Raw genomic sequence first — 27,633 nt, 5'->3', positions numbered from 1 at the left:
TCTGTGGTTTCCAGCGCCACCTGTTGGTATTGTGTGTGAAGCGCAGGGCCTAATTATCTCCTCGGGTCCACGGTGTTAGCCAGTATTGTAGCTGCTATGCTTCAAAGCAGCTCCGCTGGGTGATTAGACCCAAACATTGTCTATCAAAGAGCAGAACTCTGCAGAACACATAACTAGGAATAAAAAAAAGACACAGTCCTGTTCCAATTGATCAGTTTTTCATTAGTCAGCTAACTTGCAGCCGTTCGACTAGTCGGCTTGTGGTTTGGTGTCGGTCTTTACGTGAAAGGTATGTTGACGAAACCTAGGCAATATACAAACAGTATTAAATAGATAATGTTACATATATAGATATATATTAGACTTTTTGTGCATGGAACATTGCTTGCTTTGAAACCTTATAGACTAGATGCTAATTCACGTTGTTCACTAGTTATGTTAGCGAGCTAATGCTAACTGACTAGCCGACAATGTTTATATCATATGTGACAAATTATTTGAATATTTGGTTGCATATATGACGCGCACGTTTGACCGCCGCGCTGAATTTGAATGCGTTATGCTTTTCTGAGCTCCAGAGATATTGGTGAGCTGGCAAGTAGAGAAAATAACACTGTTAGCTCAGTAGCTTAACAATCGCTTCGTTTAGCTCACGTGCTAATATGAAGTTATTGTGGCAGGTGGCTGCGTACAGTGTTTCAGGCAGTGGAATTTATGTTCAATCCTGACTTCGAACCTCATGCTGACAGACTGAACGAGTGGCTGGTGGGCATTTTGCTTGAAATGGCTGAGAACGTCAGAGGGGTGTGAAAATAATACGCGGCATTCAGACTTCTACATAAGAAACTGCTGCTTTATAACATATCTGTCTGTCAGTATCTTACATGTATGTATGCATGCATGCAGTCACCTTTAGGAATACATTGAGCTGTATTAAACAATAAAAAAACCACGCTAGATCCTCACTGCACACGTGTTACCTGTTCTCCCCAGTAACATAGCCTGCCATGTCTGGAATTAAAAGGAAAATAGAGGATAAAGACCCGGACTATGAGGACATTTCTCAGGTGCCAGAGAGCAAAAGAAACAAAGTAGTGGAGCAGAATGGTAAAGTTCACTTTTCTGCATGTTTCTGTTGCTCATTCTGTTGAGAATGATAGATAATGTTACATATATACAGGACATAGTGTCACAGCGAATGAGAATAATAAATTGTTATTCTTCACCCTGACTTGGGGGAAAAACAGCCCGGGAGGCCACTGTACAGAAAATTGAGGCTATCATCAGAGACCAGTTTACTCTGGAAATGAAAAACAAAGAACATGAGATTGAAGTAATTGGGCAGGTAAGAATATGAAGCTGCTTTCTAGATTGAAATGTAATTTTGCTGAGCTGTCTTTGCTGATATTACTATTTATGTGTGAAATTATTTGACAAACATTTATTTAACAGCGCCTCAATGAAGCTCGGCGAATGATGGACAAGTTGAGGGCCTGTATTGTGGCTAATTACTATGCCAGTGCGGGGCAGCCCAAGGTGCAAGAGGTAATAATTCCTGATACATGGTTCCTATGGTCATTAAAAACCTGGAAAAGTCATGGAATTTGAAAAGAGGCTTGAAAAGTTTTCCAGGGCTTGAAAAGTTTTGGAATATAAAATGAACATATAAAGTTGAGACATGAATGTATAACGAAGTACATTTGCTTAGAAGATGAGAAATGTTTTTCTATGTTTACAACTTCAACTAGAACAGGTCTATAGTATCTCTGCTGGCTTTACAAAGTGAACCATGTCACGTGGTACTGCGGGTGCTGCTTAGTTATTTTCCAGCACATCCACAGCTGCATGTCTCCTTTTATAGATATTGCACAGATGTTTCAGAGAATGTATGATATTTGCCTTAAAGTAATTGAAAAGTCATGGAATTTTTAAAAAAATGTGTATGAACCCTGCTCTTAGTTAAATTCACCCTTCTTCTTTTTGAACGTGTTCACCAGCAGGCTTCTAAAAGTGACACATCAGTGCTCAACCATCCAGCCATCAAGCGCTTTCTGGAGTCACCCTCGCGTTCTTCTTCACCTCTTAACCAAGGGTCTGAGACACCCTCGCTGGTGCCCTCTGAGACAGAGTCGCTCAGCCAGCATGGTGAGAGCATAGAGCGTGACAAAGATGCTGGCTGGCGGGAGGAACGCAGGCCTGGCAGGAATACAGGGAAGGTAGGTGGATGTGAGAATTACATGGTTGGGTTTAGGGTTAAGTCAGTCAGCTTTCTTTTTTGCACAGCAGTTTGTGAATCTAAGGGTAATTAGTATTTTAAGGTATGTGGTCAGAGTCTTTATTTAAAAATAAATAAACTGATTTACAATTCACAGGACAGAATGCAATTCTGCATCCGTGGTTGTTACAGTCTATGTCCCTGCAACATATCACATTTGTGGTGTAGGTACACACCTTGTTACTGAATATGGTGTAAGACTATAGCATAATTTTTTTTTAAATTACATCGTGCTTGAATCAGTGAAGCTTTATTTGGACATACTGCTTTCTGCTGTCTTTTACATGCAGGTAAGACATTTGTCTTTCCATAGGATACTTTTGGAGTCCCACCATCTGCTGAAGTGGAGCAACATGTGACCTATCATTCCACTGGTGAAGAGGCTTCTAGGCTTTTTGTGAAGAAGACTATCATTGTAGGAAATGTCTCCAAGTAAGTGTCAATAAGTCTCATTTTTTGGAATGAAGAGGCTGTATAATTTCACTGCCACAGAGTTTAGGCATGTTCACAATGTCATTATATAATGCCGGATTTTGAGAGAATTCTTATTGAAAAATAAATAATTTGAATTATTTATTAAATTACCTCGTGCTAACCTCTCGGGCACAGAAAAAGGATTTCAGGATTTTTCCCCCCCCACTATCACACATGTATAATGCCTCACGTGCAAAAGGATGATTGTGTTTTGTTTTGTTTGATTCAATAAACTTTCCTGTCATTTTAACATTTAAATGGAACCTGTAGTTTAATGTTGGACACAGGACATTTGCAAATATATATAACATTGTATAACATTCATCTCCAGATGTGAATACTCACTAGCTGCTTAATGTATCATGCACTCATGGTACATCACTTAGCAGATTCCAGAGCTTTCTTATTTGGCTTTAATATTATTTAATTAAAGTACCACATAAATATGTGAATAGGAATCAATAAAATACATATTTGCAGCTTTTTTTTAAATCAGATTTTTTCCAGAATGTTTTATTCCGGTAATTCTATGTGAGCTAGTCAAATATTATGGGTTCCAACATGGGCTTATTTAATGTTATCTTCATTTTGTCATCATGTAAAGTTAAAGAACATTTTTGTAAGCTTTTCACATAAGCACTTTTTTTCCTTCATGTTTATATCTGCACTATTTTGACAGATACATAGCTCCTGACAAAAGGGAAGAAAATGACCAGTCGACCCATAAATGGATGGTTTATGTTAGAGGTTCCAAAAAAGAGCCCAGTATTGACCATTTTGTGAGGAAGGTCTGGTTCTTTCTGCACCCCAGCTACAAGCCCAATGACTTGGTGGAGGTCAGGTATGTAACATTTGTAACTAAATGTTTTTCTTTTGTTAAAAGAACCTGTATTTTATGATACCATCTTATGTCTTGATGATAATTTCAAGCGTATACCTTTTAAAGGTGTGGTGAAGTGGTAAATTGTTTTGTGGTTCAGATGTGCCAAATTAATCATAAAATCCATAAAATGGTGTGTGTGCAATGGTCCAGTGAACCTCCATTCCACCTTACTCGTCGGGGATGGGGGGAGTTTCCTGTCCGTGTGCAGATCCATTTCAAGGACCCACGGAACAAACGAATCGACATAATCCACCACCTAAAGGTCAGCAGCAAATAGAACCATATGAATATGAATTATTCACACAAATATAAATTGCATGTTCTCTCTGAAGATGCTGCTTAAAACAGGTGGCACGAAGGCTACACTACAGTGTTAATTGTTTTTAAGTGCAGGTTATTTCACTGTAACACTGCAGGTTATTCACTGTATTAACTCTTATTCTGACACAGCTGGACAGAACCTATACAGGGCTACAAACTCTGGGAGCTGAAACGGTGAGTTGCTTTCTGTGAGCCTTTGAGTGTGTGTTTGGGTGTGTGTTCACCAAAACCTGGTTTATAGGGGTTTGGCTCTTGGTGGCACAAATATATATGCAACCAAGTAATTTGCAAAATGACTAAATTCTCTTGATTAGGCTTGTGTGTCTGCACATTAAGAACAATTATTTGATAATAGTTTATACATTTAATAAAATATGATTGACATTACCAGCAGATTCATATCTTCAGCACACTCCAAGAGGTGCAACTGGACCTGCATGAACATTTTAAAATCCCCTAAAACCTTTTTAGAACACAACACTGAGTACAGGCCCAAGTTCAAATTTATCAGTTTGAATATTTGACCATGACAGAATAGAAAATAATTTGTTCAAAATCTTTTTCAATATTCCTCCAACACTCTTTATTTGTGCAGGTGCATGTTTGCAAAGAGCTTTTATCATTTTGCTCAGCAAGCATCATAAGGAAAAAAAAGTGTGAATGTTATCTGTTATCCATAATAAACAGCTGTTTAGGCTGTCACAATACACACAGTTTTCAAACTGTTAACAATATGAATGTTCACGACACCCCCCTGCTGCTGTTTATTCAGGTTTATTGGCAAACTGCTAGTCCTAGCCCATTTAAAAGTAGAATTTCACATCTGAGTGACCAGTGTTTTGTCATTCGTCAACAGGTTGTGGATGTAGAGTTGCACAGGAACTCTTTAGCTGAAGACTTTATACCCTTCCCACTCTCCTCCACCTCTGCCTCATTGTCTTCAAAGAGAACATGTATTGTGGGCAGTGGAGCACCTTCTTCTGCCAACCAGACACCTGGCTTGGCCTCCAAGCGGTCTCTCTCCCCTACACCCCTCGCTAATGACTCTCAGTCCAGCTCTGATAAAGGTGGGTATACCAGACTGTAGCCTTCTTTCCACATGTCTTTGTGCAGTAAAATTCAGGTTCAGAAAACAGATGTGTTACTATGAAAAGTCTGTTTATCATGTTCATTAGTTTCTGCCTTCTGGGCATATAAGTTAGGTGCACCATATTTTTTACTGCATCACATTTAACAAAGCAGTTTTACAGGTTTGCTTTTTAAAACATTTTATTTAAATCGCTGCACATATAGGCAATATTGACTTGTAAATTATTAACAATCTGGTTAACATAAAGTTCTTTATTTGAATCACAATTCTACAAGAAAGATACCTTACTGAAAATGTTTTGGTGCTTAAAGTGCTTATACCACTGAGCTGACATTAAAACAATAAGAAAATCTAAATTAAAAGTGCAGGTGTTTTAAGGGTTTCAAACTGAACAATGTGAATGGCAGCTTCAAATATTGCCAAAGAAATGTTAAACTTTATTATCATCTTGTCTGATGACCTGTTTGCTGGTGCCTGTTGCAGTGGGGAGAGGGGGCACTTGGGCAGTAGATTTATCGCTGCATGTAATGTGTTTTATAGATGCATTTAATTCCCATCATTTTACTTGGGCTCGGGTTTGCACGGTAAAAGAGTGGTCAGGTGATGCATTTTGATTAGAATGGAAATGGATGCTGTGGAGGTGAAATGGAGGCTCCTGGCAATCATGTGTTGGTTGCACTGAAAAAACATATGAATTACTTGCAACACATGCAAATCACGTTGGTATAATCTTGTTTGGTGGCATCCACCGCCACAAGGTCTGGGCATGATTAAACCTCTAACATGTGGCTTAGAGCTGCACAGTTAATAGAAATTTAATCACGATCACAATTTTGTCTGCCACAATTATATTAGTTTGATTGTCTGCGCTATTTATATTTAAATAACCAACCACCAGGGGGCGAACAAAATCTTAGACTGAGCGGCAACCTCATATTGTGACAGAGTGAGACATGGCTGCGCACGCACCTGCAAGAAGCGTCCCTTGTTTGGAGATGTCTGCCCACTGCTTACTCAGGGTGATTGTTTAAAGCAGAGGACACATTTAATTGTGTGCTCTGTGTGCTGTGCTGTGTATCACAATGACAATCACTTCACTTTCACTTTTTTAATTTGAACGGGTTCAGATTCAATCATACTCATTCCATCACGATTCTCGGACTTTTTGCACTGTAATAATGAGCGAACAAAGAATCAATGCATAACATTTCACAAGTACGATTTTACTTTATCCTTTTGTACATTATGAAATTTTGTGTTCAATGTTAACATTTTTCATGTTACAGACCCGAGCATCTGTCTTCCCACCCCATAGGAAGGTCACAGCTTTTGTTCTGACTCCTCTTTATATTGCATAGTCTTTACATATTCAAATGTTGAAGCTCCAGTTTGGGTGAAAACTGAAATTTATCATTATCATCTGTCTTCAAGCACCCTAGAACAGTTTACCTTTATTTAATTGGTTAGCAATAGTAAGGTGTAAATTGTTGACCTCTCTCCTCCATTTCAGGTCTGCCCATCAAAAGTGAGTCAGTCCGATCTACTTGTTCAGAGCGCACACCTTCACGACCCAAAGTCACAGATAAAATCACACTTGGTTCCCATGGAAACTCTGCCTTCCAGCCAATAACAGCTAGCTGCAAAATTGTCCCACAGGGGCAAGTGCCCAGTCCCACTGAGTCTCCTGGGAAGTCCTTCCAGCCAATCACCATGAGCTGTAAGATTGTTTCGGGTAAGACTTTTTCCAACCTGGTGCTAGGAGTAGCTATACACTATAAGCACACTCACCACACACCTATTTTGAAGCACACAGTCTTTCACACTGTACAGGGCAGACAGAACGGTTCAATATTTTACAAAGTACCATTGAACCCCTAGTAAATAATTGTACCAAACAAAGCAAACAAGGCAGAGGTGGTCCTAAATGAAAGTAACAGAGGAATAGTTTAAAAGCAGTTCATGGACCACCTCGGCCAGCTTCCGGGTCTGGACCCAAAATAAATATATTTTGGTGAATTGTTCTTTCTTGATCATATCAAATGAACAGGTCAATTGGTCTGTTTGATCGGTCTTTTTAGCAATAAATGCAGTGACTGCATGTCTTGCAAAAAATCTCCACAGTGGGTGCCACAGACTACTTGAAAAGAATACTGAAGTAGTCTGTCAAATATATGAAGAACATTATTTATCTTTCTAGCAGTAAAAGGTTTTCAACCGAAAAATACGTTGTTGAGTTTATTAGAGAAACTGACATCCATGTGAAATATGTTAGGCAGTTTGTTTATTGACTCCCATCTATACAAACTTAATTGTTCCAATAAAGTGAATGAGGACAAATAAATTATTTCTGTTTGTAAAACGTCCAAACGCCTTTTACTTCAAATTTGCTATTTTAATTTATTGACGCTGCCTTTAGAAATTCTTTTATTTAGGACAAAAACTCACTTTTGGCATCTTTCTGTTGTCTACATAATGCTACACTCAGGCCTGAGCATTTGGGGCTGTCATGGCCTATACACGTTCTTGTCTTAGATGGTGCAGCATCACACAGATGAAAAAAATTCTTTTGACCTGGTTAGAAATTAGTGGTCAGTAGTTGAAGGTAACTTTGGCATCATGTACTTGTCAGGTACAGAGTCAGGGATTTCAAATGACAGGTATAGCTTTTGATAGTCACTGATTTTTTAAATCTTTTTTTACGTTGTGGTGGAGTTACCTGATGTGAGTATTATGTATTTAGCTTATTACATGTATTAACTTATTACAATATTTTATATATTACAATATAACTACAATTTTTTACATGTTACATTTTGTATTTGAACAGCAGCTTAAGACTTTCCTCTTTAGAGAATACTTAGACTAACTTTCTTGTAGTCTGACTTTAGAATAACTACAACAGAGTTAATAAAATGATTGTATTCATAGTTTGGGTCATAGTGAAACTGAACTGATTACTTCACTGACTTTAACATGAATGCACGTTGTAAGTCACTTTGGATAAGGGCCACAGATGTAAATGTAAACTTATGTGATTGCTCACAGTTCATCTAAATGCTCTACAATATATACAACCTTGAGACATCTGTAATAAATGTTGACTGAAACAAATTGAGGGGCATGCCCAAACTCTTCATTCATGTCATTAGCTTTAAAGAGTTAGTTAAAACTGGTTTCTTTGTGTTTGGCTGCTGCTACTTTTATTTATGTTTCATTTATTTTGCAGGATCTCCCATTTCTACACCACGTCATTCTCCACTCCCAAGGACTCCAACATCCACCCCAGTGCAATTAAAGCAGGGCAGCTCGGTCATCAACAATCCCTATATAATTGTGGACAAACCAGGCCAGGTCGTTGGTATGACATCTGCATCAACTACAGGTAGAGTATTGCATGATTTCTTTAAAATATTACTTGCTTTATAAAATTGTGCAAGATATAGCATTTGTAAACTAAAACGTACAGTAGCCAAAAGATGTGTTTTTTTTCATATTTGCACAATTTATATACATACTTACATACAAAGCAAATATGAACAGAGCGAGCAATAAAGGATGAAACTGTGAATACCCAAAGGTTTCCCAATATGTACAGAAATGTAGTTTGTTCATATCATATTAATTTCACCAAAGTGTTTGTGGTTAAGCCTTGAAAACACCTTAGAATTTTTTTATGCACATTGTGAATACTGGAAAATATTAGAATATATCCAAAGAACCACACTTTCCTCTGGATTTTGTTTGGTGCTTATTATTCCACTCTCAGCAAGTTCTTCCAAGCTTTATATTATTTGTTTACATCTCTCAAGAACACTTTTCTGATCATAATCCTGCCTTTTTGAGTGTGCACTTAACCCCTACGCAGCCGTGATCCCCAGCTTAGCATGGTGAGATCTTAGAAGATGCACTGAGAGTTGTGGCCACTGGGAGAAGCTCTCTGCTCAGCTCTAGGCATGGTGGGAGATTCTCTGTGGCTCATTTGAGACTAGATTCCCAGTCCTTTACAGGTCATTCCATATTTAGCCTATTCAATGTGGCCTGCTTTGCACACATCAAACCATTGTTCGTCTTCCAGGGCAGTTATATTATCTACTCCTTGTTAGCTTCCTGGTCTTAACACCTCATATTTGGTAACTGGTTGTTTCTCTCAAGTTTATGGAGGGAGGAGATCACAGAAGTATCGGTTTCTTCTGCTCGCTTCTATACTGATCTGATATCTTTCTCGATAAACTATCAAACCAGTATCAGGGACCTGATCATAGCAGCACTGGATCTGAATTTTGGAAAGGCTGGGTCTGATTTTTGTCTCTCTTTGACCTCTGCTCACAATGGAACTACTTAGGATGGAAGGGCACAAGAGACATATAGAGGATGAGATTTGTTTCCTGTATTCCAACGATGGAGGGATAGAGTTAGGGATTGAGTGAAGCACACAGAAAGTTGTGGTCGTGGTAGAGTTATCTCGTGGTGGGAGGTGGTGATGCACTTTAGCCCATAAACTCTCATCCACCCACCCAATCCCTCTTCCAGCAGCTTATTACTCATCCTGTCCTCCTACTCACACTCACTTTTATTTACTCCTGTGTTTCACGTCTCTTTTACCTTCATTTTTTACATTTTATTTTGTCTTTCATTCATACACCTTTGTTGTGTGCATTCAATATCTACCTTCGGGCACAATTTTAATGTTAATTAAACATTATTGATATGTTGTTACCTTGGCAACAGGAAATGTGTTTTTATTAAAACAAAAATACATTTACTTTTTATATCTAATCATCCCATTGTGAATGTTGGTGTGTGTTTTTCCCTTTAAGATTGTAGCGACATTTAAGAAACCAGGTACAAAACTGTATATATTATGATGGCACTGTGAGCGAGGTTGTCATGGAGATGCATATTACAGACAGTTGAAATAAAAGTGCAGTGAAATTGGGAGGTACAAAAACACACTCTGTAGAAAACAGAATGACGCGTGTATTGTACACCTTATACACTCTTCTCATCATTGTAAAACCTTTAAATCCAAATGGGTATATAGTTCAGGTTTGGTTTTAAGCCCACATAAAATGCACGGATGAATGGTGAATTTAATTTTATCACAAATTGCTTGGCATCTGTCTCTGAAATTTCTGAACAACTGGTGTTTATTATTAAAAATAGTAGAGATGAGCTTGACTGCAAACCACAGCACACCAACAGCTTTTAGAATCATCTCTGCCACTCATATGGAACTCTAGGGACATTAGTGAAAGTGCAAATTTATGTGTGGTTTAATGTAAAGTGCTGTTGTTTATGGTCACTGATGAAGCAGAAAATCTCTCAAGCAGGAAGTCCCACGGCAAAGCAGACTGGGGCAACTCAGGGTGTGCGATCGCCTGCCCCTAAAGTCCACACAGGCAGCTTCCTATCTTCAGGAGTGAAGGTAGGCCATACACACACACACACACACACACACACACACACACACACCATGTTGATCAACTCAGGTTAGGTGCATTCAGTTTGCATTTGCAAGTTCAGAGGGTACTATTTTTAATGCAGAGAACACATTTAATTTTGTCACCATGTGCTGTGTATCAAAATGACAATCACTTCACTTTCACTTATGTGATTCATATACTCTATGTAAGGTTTTTTTTTGTTTTGTTATATCTATATGTAAATGGAGGAGAGAATGGGAGTGTGTGTATGTGTTTGTGTGGCCTCTTCATCAGTTGCTCTCTTTCTGAAACCACTCTTGTACTACGTCTCATTAGTAGCTCTATAGTTTCCCCTTATTGTGCTCTCTGTTTTCCTCATATCTACCCATCCCCGCTCTATTCCTTGTTCCTCCCACCTTACCCATTTGCTCTCAGCAGTCATACCTATGGTGTACTGATTGATTTTGTTGCAGTGGAAATGGCAAAGTTCCACCTTTCTGTAGCCAGGTCATATTTTTGTCTATGGCATATTACTGCCTGTACAGTACATATTCTTTTCTAGGCCTTTTATCTCAAACACCTGAAAAATATTGTTTGCAGCAGATACTACATTTGTGGCATTCAGAAAAAAAGGATGTTACTCTTCTTCGTTTTGATTTTTTTTTAGTCCTTGAAGCTTTTTTAATGCAGATAAAGCAGTCAGACTCCCTTGGGTGAAGCACACGCTTTTTATCCTAACATGAACTTTATATACCATATTTATTAGCATAGTTACACCATTCAGAGGGCATTCCACCAATATTTCAAACTTATTGATTTGTCCATGTCATGTGTCCAACCGTTGTTGGCCTGGCCATCAAAACATGGTGGCTCCCTGATGCACACATAGGAACTCTCATAGCTTCCACAAACCAACATCAATGATCATATCAATGATCATATCAGCTGTGTGCTGTGAGCTCAGCGTGTTGGATGCTCCAAAGCATCAGCAAGTTGAAAGGGAGATAATTGTATAACTGTGTGATTGCTCAGACCGTGAAAATACACAATAATTTCATTCACACGTAAAAGGCATTTACATTTGTGTCATTTATCATTTGCCGCTATCCAGAGCTTACAATTACAGGAACAGTCCTGGAGCAATTTAGGGTGAAGTGTCTTGCTCAGGGACACAATTGTAGTAAGTGGCATTTGAAGTTTGGAAGGTGTTATATTGTTTTCTGTTAACTATAGACACCATTCCACTTAATAACATTCAGATATTAATAGTTTGACCGCAGATATCTTAAGCAGATGTATGTGGATGGTGAAAATCTGTATAAAAATAGGACATCACATTGCTGTGTACTCTGAAGGGCGAACTACGTTGTGTAGAAAGTCTAAAACAATTCTGTAATCCATTATTTTCCCAATAATTTTCAATCCTAACTGGTCACATGCATTCATTCATCTCTCTCTCTAACACATGCTCTCTCTCGTTAATATATGTAATTTGAGACGACACTGAGAACACCTTCACAGCCATCAGGGCTCATGCCAGCCGTGTAGCACTGAATGTTCTATGTTGTTTAAATGAAAGTTGAGTAAATACACAGAAGGGGAAATATGAAACATGTCTTAGAAGATGCTGGGCAAACCAGTACCACTGGTAATAGTTTAAATGATTCTGAATGACTATTTAAATTGCTTCCTCTTCTTAATAATTTTTTTTTTATAAATGTATTAAAAAAAATAAAGTATAAGCCTCTACTGTGAAATGCAAATCATGTATTCAGCCCCACTGCTGTGATTCCTTTAAATAGGAGAGCTCTTTACTGAGACTTGGTTTTAATGTGTAGTTGATGGGTCTTTATTCTGACATGATTTGAGTCTTAAAGCTGACTGCATTTGAATTGACTCAGTTTTCATGTTGTGACACCCCCCCTACCCCTCTCTCCCTGTAGGTCATTATAAAACAGGAGCCTGGAGAAGTTCCCACCCAGCCGCCGCCGCAGCAGCCGCCGATGGTTTCCACGGCAACAACCCAGCAGTCTGCTGCACAGCAGTTTGTCGCAGTGAAGGGCGGACACATGATTGCCATGTCACCCCAGAAGCAAGCAGGCGGGAGTGCAGGCGTTGGTGCATCGTCCAGCAAGGTCACAACCCCACCCATTTACAATTGTTTTCATGATGCATCCAATGATTTTATTTTTAAAAAATTATTTAAACTTTGTGATCTCAACATGGCAAGTACTATGTTCTTACAGAATGACCAGAAAGGATTTTAGAGATCTATTTATCATGCCAGAGACCTTGTTCTCTATGTTCCATTCAACAAAAAAAAAAACCTGAGGTCACACTGACACCCTGCTTCTGCAGAGAAGTTGTGGGAGATTTATTTTAGCCATGGAAGTCAGCACATCCTTTGCCCTCACTGTCTCATCTTCACTTATCCTCTCAACTGGTGTAATATATAGTATTGTATAGTATTTTGGATTAATCTGAAGTCTTATATGGAACTGAAAAATTTGGTGGTTAACCTCTGGCTTTAAGTTTTGTTTTACAATTTTAAAATTGTAAAACAAATTGTAAATGCATTTCTCATTGTATTTATTTGTTTCCACAATGTGGTTATATATCTGTTATTCTTCTGGCCTCTTAAAGAATATTGTTTAATTAAAAATAAGTGTGAGTTGTGATTCAATGATGAAAAGGACCAAGAAACATGGCAGCTACTGGAGTGCTGTTTGTGCTGTTCAATCTGCAGGTGTTGGGAATCCCTGTCGGCTCCGCCCTGCAGTCAGCCGTAAAACAGGTGGCCATCAGCAGTGGCCAGATACTCGTTGCTAAGTCCAGCCCAGCTGTGTCTAAGGTGATGGGCCAGAAGCAAGTTGTGGCTCAGGGTGTGGCAAAGGCTATAGTAAGCGGTGCCAGCGGAGCCAGTGGTGGTGTTGGACAACAGGTGCATGGAGTTACCAAGGCGACCAGCAGCTCAGCAGGAGGCGGAAAAAGCGGAGGTCAGAATTATTGGAATCAAATGTATACATATACACACTCACAGACACTTACCTTACATTCCCCTTTCATTTCTGTGACCAGCATCCTGCTTTAATTATATAGTACCTGCTGTCAGCTCAATTTTGTTCTGGAAAACCTTAAGCTGCTTCATCTCTTTAGTTTTGATGCAGTAGCTTGTCACAGACTAGACTAGGGTTAGAAATTTGCAAAATGCAGAAAAGAAATCTGAAATGTGCGCTGCAGACGTTCCAGTCATGATATTCAGTAAATCTTAATGTAGGATTATTTTAAAACTGTGTGTTTGTGTGTTCCTCAGTTATGGCCACTCTACAGCTACCTGCCAATAACCTAGCCAACCTGGCCAATTTGCCCCCGGGCACCAAGCTCTACCTCACCACCAACAGTAAGAACCCCTCTGGCAAAGGCAAGCTGTTACTCATCCCACAGGGTGCCATTCTCAGAGCTTCCAGCAGTGCAGGTGAGATCAGTCAATCCAGGTTTTTGCTTTTCTATAACTTTGTATGTAATAGTAAAACTATTTACTTTCACACAGACAAGCAAATCAGTTGGATTTTTAAAAATATTGTACTCCACTTCTCTGCACTTATTTTCAGCTTTTACTTTCATATTTGCGGTCTTCTCCCCTCTCTGCCCTTATTTGGGTAAATGTGTTGGATACAGAATGGCCAATATACCATGAATCAGCTGAGTTTGTAAACAGAATAATTTATCTGACTCTAATTTAATGTGAAATCATGTTCATTAACATTTCTAAGAACACTTTCTTGCTTTTTCCCCCACTACAAACTCACACTTTCCCTCACACTTTCTATCAATTCCTCCTGTGTCTGTTTCTTCATGTGGATTTAAGCCATGTGAATAATTGATGGGAGGGTTTGTGGTTAGCTGCATGGTTTGAACAGAATTTGTGGGGTAAATGAATTTCAATTAGGTTTGTTGTCTATCTTTATCTGTGACTTCTTCCCTTGCTGTGCAGCTTTCGTTATCTGTAGATCAGCAAGTGTTATTCTCTCTCCCTCTGTTTGTGCAGGTCAGCAGTCACAGAGTTCCTCATCGTCGAATTCCTCATCATCTCAGAACTCGTCCATTGGAGGCCCTGGATCTGGTCTGCCCTCCAACCTGGGCTATACATCATATATACTCAAACAGACCCCACAGGTATACACACATCTGACTCAACCTCCTTCTTTCCTCCATAGTCCATCTGTGACATGATTCTTAAAATCACTGCTCCGCTGACTTCTTCAGTCTATCTATTTGTGATGGAACTGAACAATGGCTGATAAAGATAATTGCATATATCTAAAAGATTACATCGTCTCTTCCTTTTTCCTCTTCTCTAAGTTCTCTAAAATTCTAACGCTAAAAAAACTAGTGTGTTAGTTGGCATAATCAGTTTAAATCAGGGCTCTAAGAACAGTGACAGACATGTTGTGAAGCTACTTCTTCATTATTTTAGCTATGTGCTTAAGGTCATTGTTGTGTTGGAAGGTAAACCTTTGGCCCAGTCTGAGGTCCTGAGCACTCTGGAAAAGGTTTTCATACAAGGATATCCCTGTATTTGGCCGCATCCATCTTTACCTCAATTGCAACCAGTTGTCCTGTCCCTGCAGCGGCAAAACACACTCACAGCATGATGCTGCCATCACCATGCTTCACTGTTGGGACTGTATTGGACAGGAAATGAGCAGTGCCTGTTTTTCTCCACACATAATGCTTAGAATTAAGGCCAAAAAGTTCTAACTTGGTCTCATCTGACCAGAGAATCTTATTTCTCAACATCTTGAAGTCTATCAGGGTTATGGTGGCCACTGTGCTCTTTGGAACCTTATGTGCAGCAGAAATGTTTTTGTACCCTTGGCCAGATCTGTGCCTTGCTACAATTCTGAACTCTGAGTCCTTTGACCTCATGATTCTCATACACTCTGACATGCATTGTGGGCTGTAAGGTGTGTGGCTTTCCTAATAAAAGTCTAATCGGTATAATCAAACACAGCTGGACTTAGATGTAGAACCATCTCAAAGATGATCAGAATAAATGGCCATCTGAGTTAAATATATTAGTGTCACAGCAAAGGTTTTGAATTCTTTGGACCATGTGATATTTCTGTGTTTTTTCTGTCAATACGGGGTGCTGTGTGTACATTAATGAGGAAGAAAATGGCTGCAATATAACGAAGAGTGAAAATTTTAAGGCGGTCTGAATACATTCTGTATCCACTGTATATTTAATTATTAACACTGTTTGTAGAAATATTTTCCTATAATAAAGACAACTAACTAAAGTCAAAACAGCTGATACCAATAACCACACAGCCATGTCCATTGTATTTTTTTGTTTGTGTTTTAGTTAATTTTTTTTCATTAATGCAGTGTTACTTCAGGCAGAAACAGTCAGCATGGCCTTTTTTTTTTTACCTTGTCTGCATTTCAGAATCAGAAAACTTTTATTAATACTGAAGGAAATTGCTTAATTTAAATAAATGTAAATTGTCTGAATGTATGTAATGTAAACTTTTTAACAGGGCACATTTCTAGTTGGCCAACCCGGAGGTTCAGGAAAACAGTCATCAGCTGCTGCTTCGGGTCATGTGGTGTCAAGTCCTGGCAGTGTTACCCAGCAGGCCATCCGCGTCACAGCTGGACAAAAAGCAGCCATTTTGGCACAGGTAAGTTTTGGATTGTTAAAAAAAAAAAAACATTTTTATTTAACTCTTGCACATAATGGTATCATGGTTAGTGACGTGACCTTGAAGGTTGAATCTGGCCTTCTGGTTTGCAGAGTTTGCATGCTTTCCTGGTGTTTGCTCCACTTTCTCCATTTTTCTTTCCACTGCCTAAAGGCATTTACACTAGGTCAATTGGTGACTAAATTAGCTATACATGTGAATGGTGTTTGTGCGTGCGGTGGGCTTACATGTCACTATGGATGAGTAGTGCTCTGCACCCAATGTCCTGGTATGGACTCTGGAAGCTGTAATTCTGAAGTCAGTAGTTCTGTATAGTGAGCAGTGGGCAGCCATGGGGAGCAGTGTGTAGGGATTTACTCAATGGGACATCAGTCGCACCTTGGCAGTTTTTGATTTGAACCCACAACCCTTTGGTTACAAGTCCACTTCCTTATTAGCTAGACCACCACTGTACCATTAAAATAAGTTAATCTGGACAGCTCTATACATACATCAGTCAGATCCAATTAATTAACTCCCGGAAAGGGGAAGAATATTTGCATTTTGGGAAGATACTTCTCTCAGCTTATCTATCTTGGTGTGGGGGAGCACAGCATGGCACAAGGGTCAAAGGCAACCTGCTTATTTGGGGAGATGATGATGGGATGATTTTGCACAAAGCACAGCTGGTCCCTCTGCAGCAGTTTTATTTGGGTCACATTCTACATGGTGTGACGCATGAGGATGAATCTGGGTGTCTGCACTCTCTCTAAGAGTGTGAGGATGCTGAGGTCAGACAGAAAATAGGGTTTAAAAATGTGATCTCAAAAGCATTTAGCTGTCGGCAGGGCTTGAGTCGGGTCTGCCTCACACAAGCCCAGATCCGATAGAGCCAACAGTAGGAAAAGCCGATTGATGATTTGTTTTCTGTCACTATAACACTCAGAAGTGTACTCGTTGAACTTTGCGTTATTTCCCTTCAGTGTTTGGGTTTGTGCGCATGCTCATGGTGGGTTTTTCGTTGTGTCCTGGTTATCAGATAAGTCTAATGACTCCCTGTGGTGCAAATGTGTGGTATCTACTGTTCTCTCTGTAACTTTTTTTTCTTTTTATGTCTGTGTATATATATATATATACTTAGTATATAGTTCCAAATTTTAAACTATTTTTTTATGCCTTTGCTCCATGGAATTTCTCTGTGTGATTGCATATTATGATTTCATTGCATTGCTTATTTCTGTTCACTGATTTGTGTCACCTATCTCTGTAACACACTCCTGCTGCAGTTACGTAGTGAAGGTGTCTGGAGATTGGTATTAAATTAATGAGTGTTGACTGAGTGCGTGTTCATTGCTTATGAAACTGCCAATGGGGGAGCTTGTTATTTATTACTATTCCTTCTCTTTCTGACCCTTACTTTCTGTTACGTTGCTGTTATTATCAGGTTGTGGGTGGGTCCCAGGCATCTCAGGTGAAACTGTCGGATGGCTCAGTCAAGGCTGTGACAGCCAGTGGCACTCACCTGTCCAAGCCAGGCACTACCACTCTGAGAATGGCAGGGGGGGTAATTACAGCTACCAGTACTACCCCTACCACTCCTATGGTGACCACTACCGCCACAAGTCAACAGGTGAGGGTGTGAGAGAAAGATTAAAAGAGGTAAATGGTAGAGAGTGCTGTCAGTCAGAGGGATTTTGGTTAGCACTTGGCTGAAACCAGAATAATTTCAAATTCCTCCACAGTTTTTGTGCTTGTGTGTGTTTGCATGTTATAGCTTAAATTTACTCAATTCATCCTAAATGTGGCAAGACACATTTAAAGTAAAGTAATGTTTCCCTTTATACACATGTGACATACTGTGCCTTGCAGCATGACCCAGTGTGATCTGTTAGCAGGGAGAAAAAGCACAAGCTGTGCAATAACAAACCCAGACACAGAAGGAGAATATATTCTGCTACGCTGTCCCTGTGAAAGATGCACAAGGTCCAATATGTCATGTTTTCACTCACATAAAAGATTCCATCATTTCTCAGTAATAGCATTTCCACACAACGTTTTAATTGCTGTATCATTGGGTTTTTTCAGTCTGTATGAATGCCTTTATGTCATTTTACAACTTTAGAGGTCACTTTTTGTTTAGTCTGCTTTTCTGCCAATTTCAGTGTAGTGCCTAAATTTCCTGGACTCCATTAAGTGGGCTGGGATTTTCCCTAGGGGTTTGGGGTAGATGCAAGTTTGAGTGGGTTGAGGGCCATTAACGCAGATTTTCTGTGGAATAATCATTTGCAAGCTAAAATGTAGGTGAAAGCAAGAGTTAAAAAAGAAGTTGTGGGTGGGGACCCAAATGTGTCAATTTAAGAGTCAGTAAAGTTGTTTAATTAAATAGTTGGCAGTGAATATATGTAAGATGCTAACTTTATAATGTCCTCTGTCACTTTATAATAAAGTGTCTTCTCACCCATGTAATTGTTTTGGGACTGGAGTCAGATTGTTGTGGTTTTGGGTGTTATTTGGGGGTGGTATGGTAATTCTGTTGCTGTCTGAACTGTTGCCAAAGGTAGAGGAACCACACTGTCCCTGACACTCACAAATATGAAGAAGGTTACATTATTCTACCAAAAGAGACCTTTCCCATTAGGAAACACTATCCACACGAAGGGGCTTGTCTGTTTAAGTGCACCACGTTAATGCAGTTTTTCAGCCGATGGAACACACTGCCTCCATCAGCACACACCCAGTCATCCACAAAAATTATTTATTTAGGCCACTTTTCTTACAATGCTCCATTGCTCTGTGCAATGAAAGTGTCCTAGTGGGTAACACACTCCCCTGTAAATCTTATTATTACAAAGTCACAAGATCAAACCCCATGTATTCCCATTGTGTCCCTGCAAGACGCTTAACCCTGAGTTGCTAGTGATCATATGTTTCTCCAGATAAGGACATCTGCTAAGGACCATAAATGTAAATGTGCTATTTAGTGTTTGTGATGTGACTGATTGTTTTAAACATGTACACTTTTGTGTATTTCTCCCTCCAGACTACAGACAGTGCTACCACCCCTTCACTTAAAGCCTCTTCTACTGGAGTCAAACTTGTCTCCCAGAATCCTGTGCTGGTGGCAGCCAACCAGGCTGCAGTCATCAGTGCAGCCAGGAGTGCCAGCAGCACAGCCACCAACACAGGTGGTGTGGCAAAGAGTAGTGTCTGCACCACAGTTACGATGGCCAAGACTGTCTCCAGCATGCCAGTTATTAGCAATGCGAAGGGGGCTGGGCCGGGGACAGCGGTGCTGAGCATACCCAAAACTGCTAGCCCCTCATTGGTGACTACTGCATCATTAGTTGGCACTGGATCCACTTCCACCATTTCAGGTACAGAAACACAAAGCACATTTCACCTGATGGTATGTAAGTGATGATGGTTGAGGTTGTTGTGTCCTGTACACAGTGAAATATTACAAGTCTCAGGAGCCCTTGATTTTGCTTTGAACATGGACATAATCAAGTGAAAGGATATAAATTGAACTTGCATGGTTGCTTTGATTGCTTTTACTGACCTTACTGTTGAGGATCCTTGTTCCACTACATAGTTTAGACCTGTTACATTTCATAAGGACATGAACCACAAACTTTACAGACAGAGACAGCTTTAACAATCTGTATTACTGCTTTAGTGAGTGAGTAATACTTAATCCGTTCCTTTTTTAAGGGGAAATTGGGCTATTCAATATAAAGCCAGGCTTTATGAATACATTTGTTCTATCTGGAAATCTATATAGGTGTATGTGATATTTTGAGAAAAAAAAGATTGCTTTATACTCTCTGGGATAATATTTGACCAATCCAGCTGCAATAGGCTAGTCTATGAATAGTGCCTGTCTACCTTTTATTTGCATTCATGGAATTGGACATAAACTAAGGAAATCAAACTATGATTGCCTATGCACTGGCATTGTGCCTATGCTGTGGTCTATTCCAAAAATATGTAGCTAGCAATAATTTATTTTAAAAAATACTTACAATAATGGTTATTGTAAATACAGATAAAACATCAAATTGTTATACACTTCTTCAGGCATGCTGAAACTGCAGTCAGGTCAGTCCAGTTCCCAGCAGACAGGTCTCACCATACCGACCAATCAGCTCAAGCAACTGAGTGTTGGCACTGGAGCGGGCAGTGTCCAGACCATCCTCATGCCAGTTGGTAAAGGTACACCCATCTATCAGGAACAATACATTATGTGGTAGAGCACTTCAGTTAAAGTTAAAGTTGTTTAACTGAACTTAAACAACTCCGGTTAAAGGTTTTTCACTTGAGACATGCCATTATAGATTGTATGTTGATACTGTAGGCAAGTATGGCCCAGATTATTCGTTTTTTTTTTTTATTGTATTAGTGTTTAAAATGCCACTTGCATTTTTGGAAAGTGGCCTCTAGCTCTGATGTCTCTTTGATCTGGTCAGGAATATTCTATGCTAAGTGCTAAACTAGGGTGGCTGAAGCTAGATGACATTTAAAGGGGCATGTTGCCAAAGCTATTGACTTCACAATGGGGGAGCCTTTCTGTTTGAAATTGGCTATTTGTTGGGATACCGCATGCTAATATATTAATAAGTATCTCAGGCTGTGTTGTTGTGCAAGTCTAAATATTTCCTAACTTTACTGAAGCTATGAAATATGATGTAGTGCATTTAATGTTATTAATATCGCACATCTTATAGGGTTTAAAATCTAAAATTGAGATCTTCATTTTGGGCATTTGAATGTCTTTGATTTGTCCAGCTTTTAAATGGGGTTTACTTGTGCTGTAGCAAGCTACTAAAGCAACAACTAATGCAAGCAGGTTACCCTGGGCAGAACCAGAGCTCTTCAATTGATTTTTTTTTCTTGGAAGTACCACGGAGCTGAACTTATTAAATTGCATCTTCATTCATCCAGATCATGGCCTAAAAGCTCTACAGTTTTTGTCATTAACGCCTGTTGATGAAATCTGTTTTCTGCCAAACAATTTATGGGATTATGGGATTTAATGATGTGAGCTCAGAGCTGATGAGGTAGTGGAGATGGGCTTGGGGTTGTGTTTCTGAGGTCTGTGTTAAAATTTTGATCCCCCTGCTGTGGAGTGTGTGGGATATGACAGAAAGTATTAGTGGACAGGTGTCTGCATTTTGAGTGGCTTGGCCCTGCCAGAGGAAATGAACCAGTCCTGACATCTTAGCGCTTCGTCGCATATTCTGGCAGTGGCTGTGTGTGTGCGTGTCTGTCTTTGAGAGAGAGAGAGAGACAGAGATAGAGAGCATGGCTGAATCACTTTGATTTCTGCTGAGTCTGTGGCAGTTAGCAAAGCTTCAGCGGTTCTGAATTACGGAGGGGTGTGTTTGCATGCTTATCACTGGCTTTCCTTCTTTAAATTTTACACTTACTTTCACTGCTTTATTTTAATACATCACACTTAACATTCATAATTAAGGCTCGCATGAATTCTGGGTCCAAAGACAAATAGACTACATTGTCTCTGAAGTTTCAGTATTAAAGACGGTAGTTTAAGAACAGACTGGGCAGCGCTAAAATGCTGCATTTTATGATAGAATTATATTGGGTACTTTACATAAGCCCAGATGAAAGTGGTTTGAAGCAATGTAGCCAAGTCTCTCATCCAATGGCAGTACCTAGTACCACACCAAATGGTGAGGTTTCAGGAGCGAGCATCAAAACACTATTTTGTGAAAATACTCTTTTCAGTAGTTTTGTTAGGACACAGTAAACAATGTGGTTGTGAATTTACATTTGCTTATCCATTCACTGCAATCTCTTGATTTCAATTTCTGCAGTGAAGACTGAACCTGGAGTGGGTGTGTCCGCCTGCACAGGATTTCAGACTCCCACCATGGTGCCACTAACAGCAGTCCCTGGTCCCATCCCTACATGTGTTACTAACCCAGCCAGTGTGAAGGTGGAACAGGGTAACGAGACTTCACAGGAGCTCATCAAGTATGTCCCTGTTAAAAGTTATTAATAATAAATGTTTAAAGTATTCTTCTTTCTCAGTTCCTCTTAGACAAAACCCTTTTTAAACACACTTTAATCCTTGTCTTATGCTCCTTTTTGTTTCTCCTTTCTTGTCACTGGTGCAGCACTGATCACATGGAGAATCTGTCACAACTCCTGACTGCAGCGCTGAAGAGGTTTCCTCTCATCATACCTGAGAAAAGTAAACTGATCATACATCAGACATTTGCCACTGGCTCAGAACTGATAGCTGATGAGCTGGGTCCAATTTATATGGCTGAATAGAAAACATCTGGAGATCATGTGGCAGTTGCAGAATGAGGAGCAAAGTAGTGCTTGCTTCAGTTTAGCATCCTAATACCTAAACGTAATGTCAACAAGGAACAAATATGGTTAAGTTGTTCTGCCAGCAGTTTTGCTATGTTGAACCAATGTAAGAGCTTTGAATAAGCTGTATATACATTATAAAGTTCACTAAGATGCTTCATTTCAGGTTTTAGTGAGGGGTTGCTCTGTTTAATGTCTTTTTTTATGTTTTCTCTTTAAGCCGAGGACTCCCACACTTTTTGTGCCACCTCTGTGGAACAGTATTATTCCTGGAATATTGGCAAACGCAGGGCTGCTGAGGTACCTGATTTCAGTTCAGCAGCAAAATGTCATTTTGTTGTTAAAATCCTTTTCAAGACCTACCTGGTTTAAAATGTTGCTTTTGGTAATTTGAATGTAAACTTGAGTTGTTTTTGTCTTAGAGATACACAGCAGTTGGTGTATACAACTAACCCTGCCACCTTTTGGTTTTGAGTCTGCTTACTTAGTGGCTAGGCCACCACTGCCCCACAGCTTACCGACATGGCTGTGTTGCCAGGTCCTAAATTTTGTATCATACGAGCATCTCAAAATGATCATATTTTGAGAAAATACAGAAAATCTGCTTCAAAAACACATTATCATAGATATATGATAGATGTATATTGTAGTTTGTAATGCAACTTTTACCTACACTGAACAGCACACCTTGCAACAGCATTACTGTTATAGCTACAGACTTTAACCAACAAACCGAAAATATTGAAGTTGCCCCAGAGTGGCTTGCAGCCCGTAAAGGTAATATGAGACTGTTAACATTGACAAAGGCTTAAAAAAAATGAAATTTGGAAGGAAAATTAATAGATCAAGCAATAATAATAATAAAATATATACAACCCCAATTTGATGAGCATACTTTCAGCATACTTGAATAGGCCTTATTTACATTTGCAGCATTTGTCAGTGTCTTTGAGACTTGTGTTCTTTTGGGCCACTATGACCGTTGTTGACCATGTCCATGTTTTTTTTTGGGTGCAGCTGCAGCGGGCGGTGGCAGTGAAGCACTTGTTGCAGGAGGTTCTGGAAAAATCCCCACGGCTGCAGGGCATCATGCCACCTAAGACGAGAGAGGTGGTGCAGTGGTGCCGGCAGCGTGGATACACACCACCTGACCCGGAGCCTCGGCAACCTGAAGACTCAATAGAAGATATTCTCACACAGATCGATAGTGAGCCAGGTGTGTGTGTGTGTGTGTGTGTGTGTGTGTGTGTGTGTGTGTGTGTGTGTGTGGACCTATTGTGATTGTGCAGACTTTCACAACATTATATTTTTCAGCGCCATGTCTGGCTGTACACAGTAAAACTGAGTAAAACGTGATCAGATGAGTGTGGGTGGGAATGACCCTGAGGCATGGAGTAATTAACCAGGCCTTTCTCAGGGCCATTAACACACTGTTTTGTACTAAACCCCTCACCTCGTAAGTACTGTGATGCGAGAGGTAGCGGGATCGTTGCCCGCATTCTCCACGGTTCCTTTTAGTGGGGCAGTGGTGGCCTAGCGGTTAAGGAAGCGGCCCTGTAATCAGAAGGTTGCTGGTTCGAATCCCGATCCGCCAAGGTGCCACTGAGGTGCCACTGAGCAAAGCACCGTCCCCACACACTGCTCCCCGGGCGCTGGTCATGGCTGCCCACTGCTCACTCAGGGTGATGGGTTAAATGCAGAGGACAAATTTCACTGTGTGCACTGTGTGCTGTGTATCACGTGTGACAATCACTTCACTTTAGATGCTGCAGTGGGGTCTTGTGTTGGGTTGTGGTGTTCTGACAGGCACTTGCTGTCAGTGTGTTTGTGTGGTGGAGGGACCATGTGAATAGGTCTGGTAGAAATTGTGCAGTAATCATTGTTCCTATATTTTATTTTCAGCGTACTGACCAGTTTCTTTACTCACCGCTACCTCTTGATTAGTTTCATGTGTGGTGATGCTGGCTCATTTTCTCAAGATCAGACTGAACACAACCCAGGAGACATATCCAAAATAGCACAATGGAACCAAATCTTCTGAATTCAGCAGTGCATGAAGACACTGTATAAACCGTGTATATGCACGCACACACACACACACACACACACACATGCACGCACAGAGGTGAAAGATACGCTAATTTATCTACCTTTTCTTGTCCTGTGGAACACCACTATCTAAGTCTGGTTGTTTACATGAGTGACCCTAGTTTATGTATTGATGTGACTTGTGTTTTCAGAGTGTCCCTCAACGCTGCACGACTCAGAGGAACTGTGCCAGCGATTGGAGCGGCTGCAGCGGTTGCTCAAGGCAGAGCCTGAGGAGGAGGACAACGAGCCTCTGGACATCCTCAGCCTCTTTGATCCAGTCAGTAGAACCAAAGCCAAGCAGGAACCGGACGAGGACCATCAGGATCCTAGATACTACCTTGGACACTCCTCTTCAGAACAGTTCATCAGGGACACCAGCCAAGAGGTTTGAGTTTTTTTTTAAATAATGTCTGGGAAATAGGCCATAAAAGAAAGATAAACAATATTATATATTTATATTTATAAACAAATGTTACACGTGAGGAGGAATTTCTTTTAAAAGCATATGACAAGCACAATTCTGATGATCAGAATCAGAAATACAAATTCTGCAAAATACTACTTAATAAAAGTTAGCTTCATAAATGTTCGTAGGAAGCTACTCACCAACTGCTCACCAAGGGTGATGGTTAAAAGCAGAGGACACATTTTGTTGTGTGCACCATGTGCTGTGCTGCAGTGTTTCACAATGACAATCACTTCACTTTCACTTATTATATTGTTCTGACACATTTCTGTCTTGGTCCTTGCATTGGATGCCAGATAAGTGTCACTTTCCAGCCAGTAGAGGTGGAGAAAAATGTTTTTGCGCCAGTGGTGGAGGCCATGATCCTCAAGGTGAGTGTGAGAGTTTTGTTTTTGCTGTGTTGCATTCACATAATACATTGTTGGTGAATTAATTTTTTTATCTGGATGTTTTCTCCATCAAAGGCCACAGAACAGTTTGCCAGTGAAATCTTAAGGGAAGCTCTAGCCAGTGGCTATATGAAGTCACCCCAAAACAGGTGAGAAATCTAACTTTGCTGTATACCTGAGTTTAGAATAGTGGCTCATATCTTTTAAAGATACAGAGTGCACAAAATGATCCTTTGCAGCTTTCTGATTTGAATGGCTGAATTGTTTGAATACAGTATATGATTAAAAAGAACAAATACATTAGCCAGAGAAGTTTTAGGAGACACCACAGACACTGGCCCTTCTACCTTCTCCTGTGACAAACAGGAGAAGTATAGCTTGAAGCTATACTAGCAAATTTGAAACTATACTGATTGAAACATTGAAGGTGTGCATTGGTTTTACTTACCAAGTACATGAAAACATTGTCCAGTATTAAAATAATTTTGTTCAGAAATAGTGTATCCTGCGAAAAGACAGGTCTTATTTTATGTAATTTTTTGAGAATAGCAACTCAAAACCAATGTTGCATTGAACATCATCTCCTGCAGGGTTTCTAGAGAGATCTCAGCCATGAACATTCACCAGGCGGTCAGTAACATTCCTGCCTGCGACTTCCTGACCAACCGTTACATGGGTTTCCTGTTGAAGGAGAATGGTCATACTGACTGATGCCAGCAGGGCGCCAACCTGGCATGACCAGAACATAGGCAACATCCAACTCCCGGCACCTGAGGAGCTTCTGAGGAGTGCCTAAGCAATCACAGTGGTCACAGCACTAAATGACTGTGTGTTCTGCCAGCTTCCTGCTGGTGATGGTGGCATGCAGCATGTGAGCTCTGTTACCATCTGTGTGGATCCAGTTGTTCCTCTGTGGCCTTCCTGAGTGAGGTTCTTTCCAAATGAAGTATTGATATTTCCAAAATCATACAGGAACATGACTAAAAATGTATTCACAAAGAGGGATAAAGCATGACTTCCCAGTATGCCCAGAATTTGTAATTGAGAGCAAAGCCTCCAGGTCTGTAACTAAAACTTTTCAGTATTCATCTCATGACAGGATTTAAGTGATCTGTTCAGGGCACATACAGTATTGTACCTCTGACTGTCCAATGTTCCAGGTAATGCTATAAGAAGAAGAAACAAACCACAAATGGCATTCAGTGCTATGAAATGATTTAAGATGTTCTCACACTAATGGTTTTAGGGTAGTCTTCTTGTAAAGACCAACTAACATTAATTTTAAACCAGCGATCTGGAGGTTTTTGTAAGTAGCAGCCCGGAGGAACTGGGCCTCAGTAATATATACTGCTTGATTATTGTACGAATCATGACATACTTCATAAATAACATTTTGTGAACAGCAGTTGCAGAGACTGGTGTGAGCTTTTAATTGCACAGTTCTTGATACAGCCAGCTGTACATTTACATAATGTATCTTATTTTAAAACATTAGTTTGGAGGCATAAGAAGATTTTTTTTAATGATTGAACTTGCAGAAGGGAAGCCCTCTTTTAATCAATGGTCTCATAATGATATATTTATCTACAGTTTAGATTTAAGCTACTGTTGGGGCATGGTTGAAAATTTTGGGCAACCTGGTTATAGTCTTCTAGCGTGTTATAATGTTGTCATGACTAAATTTTGGAGTATGTCATGTCTACATTGTCTTAAGAGTATAAATGGGCATTTAATTTTTCATTTTTGCAATTTTAACAGTTTTTTTAAAATCACCTGCAGTATTGTAATAATGTAGTATTCTTCATTGGAACCAATAATCATACACTTCTTTTTTATGGTGAACAATGCACTCCAAGCAACAATAGGGGACTTTATTCTAAATTAAGGTCAGGTCAGTGTGTAATGCCAGCAAAGATTGTCTGCACTTGTCTGTTTCTGTATGAAGAATGATGTTATGTGCTATGTGTGATGATGGGTTTTGTGTGTGTGGTTCAGTTCTATGTGTTTGCTTTAAGTGTCATTTTGGTCACATTGTGAAAAGAGCTTGCTGCGCGTCTATATTAAAGCGAGTCATCTTGCCTCAATTCTTCTTGACCAAATTGTATGTATTGTAGAGTTTATCTGACCTCTGTATTTTCTTTTTTCACTGTGTACCAAAACAAAAAAAAGATTAAATGAATATTCTTGTAATAAAA

At 39.8% G+C, this 27,633-nt stretch overlaps 1 protein-coding gene across 6 annotated transcripts; it reads left to right on the top strand.

Moving 5' to 3' along the window:
- Positions 1-54: 54 nt before the first annotated feature.
- On the top strand, positions 55-27,633 carry yeats2 (YEATS domain containing 2). 6 transcript variants are annotated; one of them, XM_028975251.1, is made up of 29 exons: positions 55-289; positions 994-1,107; positions 1,248-1,345; positions 1,453-1,545; positions 2,001-2,216; positions 2,589-2,707; positions 3,429-3,590; positions 3,783-3,894; positions 4,083-4,127; positions 4,810-5,020; positions 6,554-6,775; positions 8,270-8,425; positions 10,374-10,468; positions 12,410-12,601; positions 13,213-13,462; positions 13,780-13,941; positions 14,515-14,642; positions 16,010-16,153; positions 17,598-17,783; positions 19,194-19,527; positions 20,231-20,365; positions 21,988-22,147; positions 22,291-22,367; positions 22,713-22,792; positions 23,510-23,708; positions 24,733-24,968; positions 25,346-25,420; positions 25,514-25,587; positions 26,029-27,633. In XM_028975251.1, exons 2-29 carry the CDS (start codon positions 1,008-1,010, stop codon positions 26,147-26,149), a joined length of 4,182 nt encoding a protein of 1,393 aa, XP_028831084.1. In that variant the 5' UTR covers positions 55-289; positions 994-1,007; the 3' UTR covers positions 26,150-27,633. The 6 variants fall into 6 exon arrangements, with proteins under 6 accessions (XP_028831084.1, XP_028831085.1, XP_028831082.1 ...); XM_028975252.1 differs by having other exon boundaries at positions 1,998-2,216; positions 20,231-20,359; XM_028975249.1 differs by having other exon boundaries at positions 1,998-2,216.

This window comes from Denticeps clupeoides, chromosome 4 (assembly GCF_900700375.1).
Source record: "Denticeps clupeoides chromosome 4, fDenClu1.1, whole genome shotgun sequence".
NCBI lineage: Eukaryota > Metazoa > Chordata > Actinopteri > Clupeiformes > Denticipitidae > Denticeps > Denticeps clupeoides.
This window is presented reverse-complemented; position numbering and strand designations above follow the sequence as displayed.